Genomic DNA, 12,567 nt, shown 5'->3' on the forward strand with positions numbered 1-12,567 from the left:
TCCGATCGAGAAGTCTCAGCGAATCCTACAATTGAAAGGAAAAATATAATAAAAAAATTGACCTGCTGACCGACTGAGGATTTGAATCAATCTCTCAATTCCTGAATACCCGTGAAGTGAGGAGAGAATATAATATGTTTGTCGAAATCTTTTGAGACCATGACGATGACAAAGAATTTCTTGATATCATTCATCTTCACATTCCAGATCTGGCAGAGATTTCCACATACGGTGCTAAATATGATCCTGTTTGAAAACGACAAAGACGATTGGCTGGGGATATGCCTCCTTGATTGACCACGTGAAGACTTCCCAGAGAACGTCAATGCGGGGGCAGGGAAGGGGTCCCGGGTGTTGGCCCTCCGATGCTCAAGTCAATTATCGAAATAGTATAAAGAGGCGGAGTAATGTAACATCAACGAGAGCACAAGCATAAAAAACATATAGCACATACTCCGTCGGTACATCCCCTTTATATAGTGCTCTAGTAGGTGACGTGCACGGTTCTTCAGGCACGAGCATGTTTTTTTCCAACAACCCTATGAAAATACATGTTAAGAAAGTGTCTCTGACACCATATCTTAACAGGACGTATAAATACTTGATACGACAGTAGAAGCTTCCATTGTACAATTTGCCTATTGATCCCTATTGTCGGTGGTACTACATCCCAGAAGGATATGACGAGATATAGGAGGGGTCCCACTGTTTGCCCAAGTGGGTGAGCTGCTTTGTCAGGATTCCCATGCCCGGTCGCTCAAGGTTGTTCTCCATAGTCCCTCAGCTCAATAGGCTATTTCGTGCTCGACCGGACAAGCGGTTCAGTCTGCCTAGCATTCACTTGATCAGTTTTGAGCATCTAATGTTCTCTTTGTAGTGACCCCGCCTGGACGAGCGTTCTACTCAAATGAGTCTCCTTGTTGATTAGACCCTTCAAACTCGATCGGAAGTTAGCACCCGCTTGGCCAACTTTGATAAGCCCATTTGTTCCTTGATGTTGATCATCTTGATTTTAACCTCCACATCGGTCACATTTCTTGTCTCTGACTCATCCTTAGTATGCCCCTTTTACCGTCGTAAGTAATTTTTAAAGAAATAAGATTTAGGTTCATAATAAATTCGGTGTAAATATTTTATTGGACTTAATGATATAATTTATCAAATTTAATGTTATTGGACTGCCGAGTGAATAGGGGTTGGCGGATGATTTTTTTAGATTGGCCGTGTTTTTTTTTTAAGACTATTCATATCAACTTCATTATTCAAAATCTATAATTTAAGATAAAAAATTTATTTTATTAAATTTAAATATTTATTTTTAAAAAGTATATAATACATCCTTATTTTTTTAAGTTTATATAATTTTTTTTAGTTAATCTATTTAAAATTTAGAATAAAATTCTTAGATGAGACAACTGTGCGATGTGATGCTGTAACAAATTAACAGGAGCGCTATTGGATTTCTAAGAAATTTTTTTATTAAATATATTTTTTTTAGAAAAATAGGGACCTTTATAATAGATTTGGAATATTCACAATGGCAGATGTTTTGAACTGTACGATAAAATGGAAGAGTCCTTAACATAACTTATGGAAGGTCATTTTCCACTGCACGATCTGGCCAATTTTAAATCGTAGCCATTAATTTGTTGTGAAAAAGGAGCAATTGATTTTTTTAATCGATCGAATTAACGGCCAAATCCTCCGCACCATGCATTCCACGAGACAGCCAACGCAACACGAAATGACGGTGGACCCGCCTCATCGTGATCTGGGACACGTTAATTTGGAGTGCACTTCGTACCCGCATGGTAGACCCGGTGTGAGTTGGCGGCTTTTTCCAAATACTGGAAGGTACTCAGTGGGTAAATTAGATTTTTGTACCGGGATTAATTTATTAATATAGAACTGCCGGGGGGTTTTACGCAATAAAGCAAACGGTTCGCTGCTTCATCATTCTCGTTGCCTTCTTTTTTCTCCAATCGCGAAACTTGCTCTCGTCCTTCTCCTTTCTCCCGACTTCCCGATCTCGCTCGGACGATTGATTCGGTGTAACTCTCTTCCGCCTCCGTCTCCGGTCGTCGCTGCTTCTTCTTGGCCCGATCATGGCGTCGGTAATATTGTCTCCCTTTTTCTAGCATCCTCATATTTTCTTTCCCCCTGTCGGATGCCCTTATTTCGGCGACTTGTGAGGGTTGGTAAATCTGCGGCTCTTATTCTATGAATCAAGTTATTTCCCCCTTTTATAGATGCAATTTTATTAGATTTTGGTGGATCATGGCTTGTGGTTGTCAAATGCGTGCCTTCGTTCTCTTTTCCAGTATAGGAATACAATTTCATGTGTTCCTGGCGGTCACCGCCGATGAGTGAGCCATTGGTGAACTGTATTTGTGTTGATTGAGTCGAACTTCAAAAACGAGCAAGAAAGAGAGAGTTGAATTAATTGGAGTGCGAATTAGCCTGAGAGGAAAGAGAGAGTTAGAATAGAAGTCAAGGGTGTCTCGGCTTAACCAATCGGATACTCAAATCAAAGTTTCCGGCGAAAGAGAATGAAGAAGAATAGTGAAAATAGATGTAGATGTGAGTGAGTGTGCGCAGATACCTCCATCCGCATGAGTTAACTCCTTTTATATCATAGATATATCCCTTTCCTCGTATTCTGTCCTACTTATGTAAGGAAAGTGTCAAGGTCATGCCGTCCATATTTTATGTTATGGAATGCATATTGGCAGATGGAGTCGGGGGATCTGAGCATATTTACGTTGCAGAGCGTTAGACTATCAAAATCGAGTCTAGTCTAAGTGTTGGTTGGTAAGAGTTGAGTTGAACAGGACTGTATGTCGGTCGGTGAAGGCTAGTCGAGTGGTGTCGGCCTATCGGATCGGTAGGATCGAATGAAGATGAGCAGAGCATTAAGCTAGTGGAAACTAGTCGAGTAACATTTGAATTGTCGGATCGGTAGGCTCGAATGGAGATGAGTAGTGCATTAGGTCGATGGAGACTTGCCGAATAGCATTGGATTGTCGGATTGACAGGACCAAATGAAGATGAGCAAATCATCGGGTCGGTGGAGACTAGCCTAGTGACATTGTGTCAAGTTGATGGAACTGAGCCGAGCGGAGTGGTGTGCCAGATCTTTCTATGTGCAATTGCAAAAACTAGATGTGTTTACACATTTTATCTTTGGAGTTGCTTTGCAGCTGATGTAATTGTGCTCCAATTATCTATTTTTCCGAAAGTTTTTTTTTATATGAAAAACAAGGGTTTTGAAGCACAGAAATAATTGCTTTTCATCTTCCTGAAAATCCTTGAATAACTCCTCCACCCTCACCATAGTAGTAGCTAAACTAAATAATTTCTCTGTTTTCTATTTGCTTATCTTACTATGAGTTCTCCATGATACTTACCTGGAAGAAACATTAGTTTGTCTAGCATCACGCATTGGCGAAGCTGTGGAAACAGGAATAAATTTGGTGCATGTTCCTTTTTGAAGATTAAGAAATTGTTCAGCCACTTTTAATTGAATTTCTAGTAGGAGAGATGCTTAACTTGTACCATAAAATTGTTGTTCCTTGTTTCTGAACGAGTTCAGCAATGACATGCTCGATCCATTATTCACTCATCTGTTTCTCCCCATAATCTTTTGGCATGCAACAGGGTAATGTTCATCCACTGCCCAAGTTCGGAGAATGGGATGTCAACAATCCTGCCTCAGCCGAAGGGTTCACTGTCATATTCACCAAAGCTCGGAATGAAAAGAAGACCAGCAATTCTAATCCCCCACTAGCCCCAATAAGAGACGATGTAAATGATCTCAAAACAGAATCACCCCACCAGAGTCCGAGAAAGAGTGTATGCATCCTCATGCTTGTTTTTACCTCAAAAATGTCTTATTGCACAAAGTTATCTAACTATTTCCTTGCAAACTTGAATCCAGAAGAAATTGTTTTGCTGTTGTTGACTTCTGCTGTTGCTGGAGCACTGTACGTGCACATCTGCTGCCTTGTGGGGATGTCAAGTCCTTAATTTATCTGTTTATTGTGGTGTGAAGCATTTTAATTGAGATCTTTTAGCTCTTCTGTGTATGTCGAGTAATTGTCTGTATAGGCTAACAAGGATTAACATAATTTATAGTTCTTCCTGTTTGTTTATTGCTTGATTCATGACGAATGAGTAAAAATTAAACGATAACAACAGAGGCTTTCGACTTAGCTCTGGACATAAAACAACGAACGAGATTTGCTCAGTTCATAATCCAACGGCGCGACTACGGAGTTCCCAACCGGACCTCCGGGCCGCTCCTTCTACGGGCTGAGCCCATCGCCCAAGCGGGCCCGCTCCCTGAACCGCACCGGCGGGCGTGGGCGGCGTACGCCGCCGCCGCCGCCGCCACGGCGAGAATTGCGGCACCGACCGCACCGAAAGCCAGGCCGGCGGCAAGGAGGCCCGTCCTCGGATGGCGCCGCTCTTGCGGCCCCGGAGGAGTCACCTTCCACGTCACGTTCTGCGCCTCCGGGAGCGCCTCCTCCTCCGGCCGGGCACGGAAGAAGGCAATCATGGCGGGCGACGCCGGCCCTGGGTCCTTCTGGTTCGCGAGGCCGTGCTCCGACGGACGCACGTCGTTATCCGCCGTTCCGGAAGCGCAGATCGCCAGAAGACACAGAACCAAGCGCTGTGTGCGGCCTCGTTGGCTCCCCTGGTTCTTCGGCGCCATCCCTCTTCCTCCTGCTTCCTCTGCTTCTCGTCTATTAACACCTAGCAATACCCAAATCCAAAACGAATTTTCCTTCCAGAACGCCAAATTTCAGCTAAGATTTCGGTTAAATCTTCAAAATTACTCTTCGACACAGATCTATCGTGCAAAATTGCAACTTTCCAAGCGAAGAGCGATCCTAGTAAACTCAGACTCCTGAAAGGAAAACAGATTCTGAAAATTAAATTGCACTATACCTTTATGTCTTCTGCTTTCTGAGATGTCAGCGACTGTGGAACAGGCGAAAGTCCCTTCTCGGCGAGGTGTAAATTTTAGTATTAATTGTCGTCGCGAAATGATAAGTTGTATTTTGAAAAGAAGATGAAGTAGTGCGGGCGAGGTGTAAATTTAATGTTTTTATGGACTTATTTGACAAAGGCACACAAGGGCATAACATAAGCTCGCTACTCCCGCTCTATTTACTTTATCGCTTTCTCTCCGTCGCCGAAAGGTGTACTGTTTTTTTCCTTTCATCTTCTCGTCCCCTTTCTCTCTCTCCTTTTACAGCCGGGGAGATCGATCAAGCTTTCTTAAAGGATCAAGCTTCTCGTCGTGGACCACTTCCGGAGTTCCTACGCTAGGGTTTCGTAAGAATCGGTATGCGCCTTTTTTTTTTTTTTTTTCTAATGCATTCATTATCGCCGTGTAATTTATTTAGGTTTTGGATGACTTGTGTGCAGCTAGTGGATTCCATTGTTGGGGTCTCAAGCTGGGTGATTCATATTGTAGGTCTCGATGTTGGAAACTAATTTTTTACTAGTTAGTTTTGATGATATTGGCGTTTTGGTTGGAGCAATGTGTTCATCAGTCATTCATTTATTATTGAAACTTGTTTTTTTCCGCTCTCTAGGAACCTGGCGGATTAGGTATGTTAATAAATATAGTTTTCAGTTAATTAATGCATAATAGCAACCATATTCTTGTCGGTGTGATTTAAATTTGTTTCTCTGTACATGAGATGGACATTTTCCCTCCATGGATGTGGTTTTCTGAATCATTGGTTTTCCTTGACTAGCACAATTTTCTTTTATAGTCTGTCGAGTTCTACAATAAACTTGATCTTTGGTACAAAAAAATAAAACAAAATCTTGAACTAAGCTCAGCAGCATCTTATTTTCTTATATAAAATTTCTGAATATTAAGTGTTCTTCTAAGTTCATCTACCATTTTCAGCCTGTACTAGGTTCCATGGAGAATAAATTTTTGGAGTTAGAGAATGAGCTTTCAGTTGATCATGACGTTGCATCGTTGTGTGAGAAATTTCTACTTGAGGAGTCAGATTCTTATTTTGATGACGTGTATGCTCGTCTTACCGTCTCAAGAATGGTAAGTGATTCTGTCATCAGAGGGATAGTCCGTGCAATAGAAGCAGAGGCAGCTGAGAGAGTTGCCTTGAAGGAAGCAGAGATATTGGCTATGGAAAAGAAGTTGCAATTATGTAAATCAAATATGATTGAAGAGAACTGGCTAGACATGAAGATTAGGAAAGAAACATCAATCATAGATAAATTAGGTTTCTATCAAAACTATTTGGGTGAAAGAGTGGGACCGGATTGTGTTGCTTGTCTTAGTGAATTAAAGTTAGCGCTACAAGATCATCTTACGAGGCTCAAGGAGGAAATTAAGGACTTGATAGATTCCCACATTTTACCTAGACCAGAAGTTTGTCCAGCAGATAAGGAGTTCTGTAACATTCTTGTGCATAAGTTGAATGTTATGGATGGATTTGCTGATGCATTGAAAACATTAACTGTTTCAGTGCAACAGCAAATTGATACATTCCTCTTTTTGAAGGATATCATAAGTGAGCAGGAGTTGGAAAAGAAGTTTCAACAAGAAGTCATTGCCACTGTGCTCCAGAGTCTAATAAAGGAACAACAAGATGATTTTGAAGCAAATCTGTCTAAGCGAAATGTTCTTGTAGACACATTTATAGATAAGTGGAAGAAAACTATGGATCGCCTTTCCACTATGCGCCAAGAGCTTGATGCTATTTCTGCATCATTACTGAGCTCAGAGCCGGCGTTAGCATTCTCACACCATAGTCCTGCTGTAGATCTGTCAAAAGTAATAATTGCTGACTCCCCAGAGCTGAAGCATCGGAGCAAGGATGATCAAATTGCCTATTATAAAACTGAAATAGCCAAAATGAAACTACAGCATGAGTTGGCATTGCGAGACAAGACAGAAGAATTGTTCAGACTTAAGCGTGACTACCTTAATGAAAAGGGATCCCATGCTCATTTTAAGAGAGACAAAGAGAATGAACGGTTAAAGAAGAATCTCCTTAGATTTATATCGACATTGGATAATGTTCTTTTAGAGAATGATGAATTGTCACTTGTTCAGATTCATGAGAACATTTTACTTGCTTTAAATCAGAGGTTTGATTATGAAAATCGACAACTAATAAGCTTGTTAGCAGACAAGAAAAAGGAATTAATGTGCATTACAGCACAAGTTCCCAATGACATGAATCAATCAGCAACATTTTCAAAGATAGACAGAGACTTCTTGGAGCAGAGAACAATGGTGAAGTTGGATGCAGAAGATGTGAAATTAGACAGCATAATCAGAGAAGAAATACAAAAGATTGTATTTAAAGATTTATCTAGTAAACTTGAAGTTGAAATGATGCATTTAGACTTGGAATTCAAGATAGCACAGGACATAACACAGGACATCTGTTTCAGCTCGTGTAGAGAGTTTCTAAAAGATGTTATTTCTAGTGTTAATCCATTGATGGAGAAACATCACAAAGAGAAAGATTATTTTGCAGCAGCAGTTCTGGAAAAGGAGAAGACATTATCTTTGAAGATGGAAGAGAATAAAAAATTGAAACAAGATAAAGAAAGGTTATCGACATTGATTAAGGAAAAAGAGGAACTTTTGTTGAGCTCTGAGATAAATATAATGAGGCAAAAGGGGGAATTGGACAAGGTATGCAGTGAGATCAATATACTAAGAGGCCAACTTAGCGATCAATCACTTTGTCTTACAGCTATAAAGGAAGAAAATGACTCATTGAAAGAAACATTGGCCAAGACATTGAAGCAAGTTCAACAGTATGAAAATGAGTTGAAAGATGTGACTCAGAACCATAAGAATGCATCTCATATTATAAAGGAACTAGAGAAACAAAGGAAATTCCTCCAAGACCTTGTTGCAGAAAATCAAATGAAACTAGCAACATTTGGTGCTAGAGAACAAGAACATTTGAAGTTCATGACGATTGTAACTAGTTCTATAACAGTGTTATCAGAAAATGTCTTGCAACTTGAATGCAGATTGGCAGACAAGCTAGGGTTTTATAAATCAAGGTGATTTTTACTTTAATTTTTGCTAGGATATAACATATCTTTTTTTAAAAAAATAGTAGCTGTAGGAAGCGTGAAATGTTGTCCTGCTCCTTGTGGGTCAATAGTGAACAAGAGATCTTGAATCATCAGTATTTAGGATTATCCCAATTCTTTAGAACTGATTGCATGGATTTTATTCCTCCATTGAGCTTCATGCAAGACTGTCTTACTAGAGTTTCTTCAGTTTCTATCTTTTACACTTTCCATTCTAATTGATTCAACTTGCCTAACCATTTTTTTTCCCTTTAAACATGTTAATCCAATCTCAACCCATTTTCACTTATTTTTTCTTCAATTAGAAATTCAGAATTATATATAATTTATCTTTTAATAAGATGTTTTTATTTTTTTATAGTAACTATGGAAATCTATCTTGGCATTCTCATGTTTGTTTTATCAATTTTGTATACATATTTTGTTTTCATAATTGGTCTACACTTTAATCCATCAGGTAATATAAGTGTTGTATCATGGTCTTATAATTTTTTTTTTCTTTTAATGATTATCACACAATACTCTGGAACCTCCTCCGTTTCAACCACCGAATTTTATTCTATTAATGATATCTTCATTAATATTTCCTTTTAGTTAAATTATGGATTCAAGATATTGAAAACTCTTTCTTTAGAGTTTGTATATCCATCATAATTATTCCCTTGATTCTTTATATTTTATTGAAATTAGATTTTTTATATTTAGTCTTTGTTCTAAGTAGCTTAAATCTTTAGTTTCTAAAGTTATTCTCCAAAATTCAAATTTTAGTTTAATCTATTTCCATTCTTCAATTAATGCATCATCAAAATAACATACAAAAGGAGGAGGTTTATTTGGATGATTGGTTCCTTATTTTAACCTTCTCTAAAGCTCACCACAACACTTGTCTAGTGACTATCATATTATTGCACATGTTGCTGTTCTTATGCACATGCAACCGGGTTAATTATTAGAAATGTTTATCTCATCTTCTTTTCTCTGCTCATGAATACTTTTTAAAGGTTTTATGGTATGCCTCATTTATTAGAAAATTTGACTCCTTTTGGCATCTGCTAAATTCAATTTTATTTTTGAATAACTTTGCCAATTGAACTCAGGACATCTCAATAGGAATAACATCTAAACTTGCACTTTTACATTTTTTTTTCATTTTCTGCGCTGTTTGTTTAACCTAATTTGAATTATTCATAAACAAATATATTATTCCTTAATTTATCATAATTTTAGCCCACAAAATCTGAATATGTGAAGAGTACTCATTAAATGGCTTATAAAACTAAATGTTTCCATTTTTTTAATTGCCTTATCATCAATAAGAACCTTTTGATACTCTGCATTATTTATTTAGCTATTTGCTGTAATACTCTAATCTAAGCTTTAGATCACCGAATAATAACACAATTGTGAACATGACTTGTTCAGGAAGTCCATTTCCTGGACATTTCTAGTTCATCCAATCTTCATGTTTTATCATAGCCACCTGTAGTTCAAGCTATTATGTACCTTTGGTCAGCTAGCTGCATCAGACTAAAAAGTTAGGCAATACATATTAGATTCTTCCAATGATCGATCTGATTTTGCTTGTGAATGCAATCCTATGATACGAGAATGTAACATTCTTTTGTTGACTGTAGGTTGGAGTTTATCATCCATCAATTCAGCGACCTATTTCAGCTGGCTAACATCCTTAAAAATAGTGCTTTCTGGTACAAGCAAGGATTTGAAAGAAAATGTTCTGACCTTCAGAAAGCAGAAACTGAGGTATTGAACTAGAGAGTGCTAATTAAGTATACTTAAGAGAACCTGCTTGATATTTTTTGCCTGCAACACAGGTTGATCTTTTGGGTGATGATGTTGAGATTCTCTTACGTCTTCTTGAGAAGATATACGTTGCACTTGAACATTACTCTCCTGTTTTACAACACTATCCTGGGGTAAGAGGAATAATTATCCTATCTGTTTCTTCTGATTGATTTGATGCTCTGATAATTCTTACAAGTTCTGTCCTGCATGCATTTTGAATCTTAGCAGAAATTACACCACTTCCTCTTGTAGTCTTGTGGTTGGGATTAATACTAACATTGTTTGTTTTGTTAATAATGATATTGGTTAATATCTTAAGCTTACTCTTAACCTTCATTTATTTATGCAAACTCATATTTAAGCTTAAGTTATCCGACTATACTTTCTAATGAATTACTGCACTTACTGCTCTGTCCATGTAGATTTGTGTTAATATCATTTACTGCATGTTGAACTCATACATGATTATTTCTATATTCTGGCTAATGCTTTCTTGCTTTTCTCATATATGAAATAGAATAAAGTATACACCTATCTTACTCAGCTCAATGATCAAATAGTGCTTTCTGGTTCTTTTTGCACTATCACTGCTATTGAGCTATGATGACATTAAAGAAATGCATGTCGTCAATACACCTTTTTTTGCAAATTTTTTGAATTATTTTGTAAGATGGTTTAAATTAGCGACATATAAAAATGCTGCTATTGTTAAATATCATTATAGAATTACTGATGCAATAAAGCATTACTCTCTAGATTAGGACTGATAATGTGACCTTCAAGTGCACTGAAGGAACTGTCTCTTCTATGTAGTCTCAGAGAATAGGATCGATCTTTTGGCTGTAGAAACCCATGAGTCCATTTAAGAAGTTAATCTCTCATTTTTGTTTTTCCTGTTTGTTAACCTTTGACTAACCAGAAGTATCTTCTTTCTAACAGGTAGTCGAGATTCTGAAATTAATCAGAAGAGAAATGAAAAGTAATCCCATCTGACGGACTCGTCTATTCCCTTATTTTAGACGGTGAGTGTGCAATCCTTCTTCTATTAAGTTGATATCAGAGCAAATCGATCTAGCTCTTCTGAAGCTAACACTTGATCATCAAAGTACTTTCTCCAATTTCACTTTGAATTATGTAGGTAACTTTTGACACCGAAGACAATCTCTGCTGGTTTCTTTGCGAGTGAAAAAAGTGCTTGGATTTTCCATGTATGAAGCTGTAAAGCAAAAGTCAATTACCAGACCGTAGACCTCTAGAAGTCAATTTCCGAGTAAATATACTGATCGAACAATTATTATCTTTAACATGATATTGCAACAAAAGATCATGCCTGAATTGTACATTTATTGGCTATGCATTTTCCCCAGTTTATCATGTCTTTGGATAAATGGCCCTTAGCCATATAATATAAATATTTTGATTGTTCATAAAAGCTGACAACTGGGGCATGCGTACTCATTAAATGAATTTGTAATAGATTTAGGTAAAGTGGTTGATATCCATGATGAGAAATAACCAAAAAAAAAAAACAAGATTTTTTTTTTAAACTTTTAAACTTATATTAGGCAAAGGAGACTTGTTACATTGATATACAGTGGATGAGCGAAGTCTATTGGAGAAGCATAATACAACCCATTTATTTATAATTATTTTTACTGCGCGAGAGCACTGGTGTTGTACACGAGCAAAGCGCCGCCGGCGAGAATTCCGGCGAGAGTCACCGCCCAGATCAACAGCCCCGTCGATCCTCCAACGTAGACATCGCCACTGGGAGACCAGTCATCTGTGTTGTAGATTGGGCTGCAATAACATAAGAATCTTCAAAAAAACTAGCACCATTTTGTTAGAGCAAGACATGAAGAAGAAGAAGAAGATTAGAATAGAAGACCTGTAGCCGTCGACGTTGGCACCATACTTGTCCACAAACTGGTAAACACCCTTTCCCTGGACCGAGATTCATCATCAAGATCAGATTTTTTTTTTTTTTTCTTTCATACTTAATACAGGGAGGAGTTAACTCTATCTAGCTAGCTTTCACCTTTTGCTTTCTCCCAGATGCATCGAGGCCACTAGGCAGAGCCATTCCTCCATTGATCCCTGCAAGGTTTGGTCTCCGAGTCAGTAAAAAGTTTACTCAAAGCTGCTACTGAACACAGGGCGATCACTGACCGTAGGGCTTGTCAGTCTTGAGCTTCCCTCCCTTGGCTTCGACCTTGAGGCGAGAGGAAGATGATGACCTGCTTACGAGAGCAGGGACGCCGTTGACTCGGAGCCTCTCGAGCGACGCTGGAGCAGGAGGCTTCAAGGCCGAGGAAGACATCAAGGAGGCCGCCATTGATCTGCAAGCTCGCAGGCTGGGTCTACTCTACTCCCGTCTCTCTGTTTCTGATGTCCTCTGTGGAATAAAAGATCTGGAATGAGAGGTAGATTATGTATGCCACGTGGCGCCTTCATATTCGTGGATGGTGGATTTGCCAACGTTATCTGGTGAGGATAAGGATGAAAAAAAAACCAAGACAAAAAACAAAAATAATGCGGCATTTTTTGTTTGTGGGGAGGATAGATTTGCATTCCAAATTTGGAATTGGTTGGGATATATATCACTATTTTTCTAGAATTAAAAAAAAATATTTATTTATTTTAGAAATGTCAAAATTA

At 38.3% G+C, this 12,567-nt stretch overlaps 4 protein-coding genes across 5 annotated transcripts; 2 read left to right on the forward strand and 2 right to left on the reverse strand.

Annotated features, from left to right (window-relative positions):
* Positions 1 to 1,944: 1,944 nt before the first annotated feature.
* Positions 1,945 to 4,151, forward strand: LOC121969307 (protein NOI4-like). Its single transcript, XM_042519328.1, has 3 exons — positions 1,945 to 2,114; positions 3,658 to 3,852; positions 3,938 to 4,151. Exons 1-3 carry the CDS (start codon positions 2,106 to 2,108, stop codon positions 3,959 to 3,961), a joined length of 228 nt encoding a protein of 75 aa, XP_042375262.1. The 5' UTR covers positions 1,945 to 2,105; the 3' UTR covers positions 3,962 to 4,151.
* LOC121969305 lies at positions 4,105 to 5,157 on the reverse strand. The gene is made up of 2 exons (XM_042519325.1): positions 4,951 to 5,157; positions 4,105 to 4,755 (listed from the first exon to the last, which is right to left on the reverse strand). The coding sequence occupies exon 2, from the start codon at positions 4,712 to 4,714 to the stop codon at positions 4,268 to 4,270; it is 447 nt and encodes a 148-aa protein (XP_042375259.1). The 5' UTR covers positions 4,715 to 4,755; positions 4,951 to 5,157; the 3' UTR covers positions 4,105 to 4,267.
* A 36-nt stretch (positions 5,158 to 5,193) lies between these two features.
* Positions 5,194 to 11,283, forward strand: LOC121969304 (WPP domain-associated protein-like). 2 transcript variants are annotated; one of them, XM_042519324.1, is made up of 7 exons: positions 5,213 to 5,350; positions 5,434 to 5,478; positions 5,927 to 8,073; positions 9,741 to 9,867; positions 9,939 to 10,040; positions 10,849 to 10,931; positions 11,048 to 11,283. In XM_042519324.1, the coding sequence occupies exons 3-6, from the start codon at positions 5,942 to 5,944 to the stop codon at positions 10,900 to 10,902; spliced, it is 2,415 nt and encodes an 804-aa protein (XP_042375258.1). In that variant the 5' UTR covers positions 5,213 to 5,350; positions 5,434 to 5,478; positions 5,927 to 5,941; the 3' UTR covers positions 10,903 to 10,931; positions 11,048 to 11,283. The 2 variants fall into 2 exon arrangements, with proteins under 2 accessions (XP_042375257.1, XP_042375258.1); XM_042519323.1 differs by lacking the exon at positions 5,434 to 5,478 and having other exon boundaries at positions 5,194 to 5,350.
* An 89-nt stretch (positions 11,284 to 11,372) lies between these two features.
* Positions 11,373 to 12,304, reverse strand: LOC121969306 (photosystem II 10 kDa polypeptide, chloroplastic-like). Its single transcript, XM_042519327.1, has 4 exons — positions 12,079 to 12,304; positions 11,948 to 12,006; positions 11,798 to 11,853; positions 11,373 to 11,709 (listed from the first exon to the last, which is right to left on the reverse strand). Exons 1-4 carry the CDS (start codon positions 12,242 to 12,244, stop codon positions 11,562 to 11,564), a joined length of 429 nt encoding a protein of 142 aa, XP_042375261.1. The 5' UTR covers positions 12,245 to 12,304; the 3' UTR covers positions 11,373 to 11,561.
* Positions 12,305 to 12,567: the final 263 nt, after the last annotated feature.

Source organism: Zingiber officinale, chromosome 4A (genome assembly GCF_018446385.1).
Source record: "Zingiber officinale cultivar Zhangliang chromosome 4A, Zo_v1.1, whole genome shotgun sequence".
Classification (NCBI taxonomy): domain Eukaryota; kingdom Viridiplantae; phylum Streptophyta; class Magnoliopsida; order Zingiberales; family Zingiberaceae; genus Zingiber; species Zingiber officinale.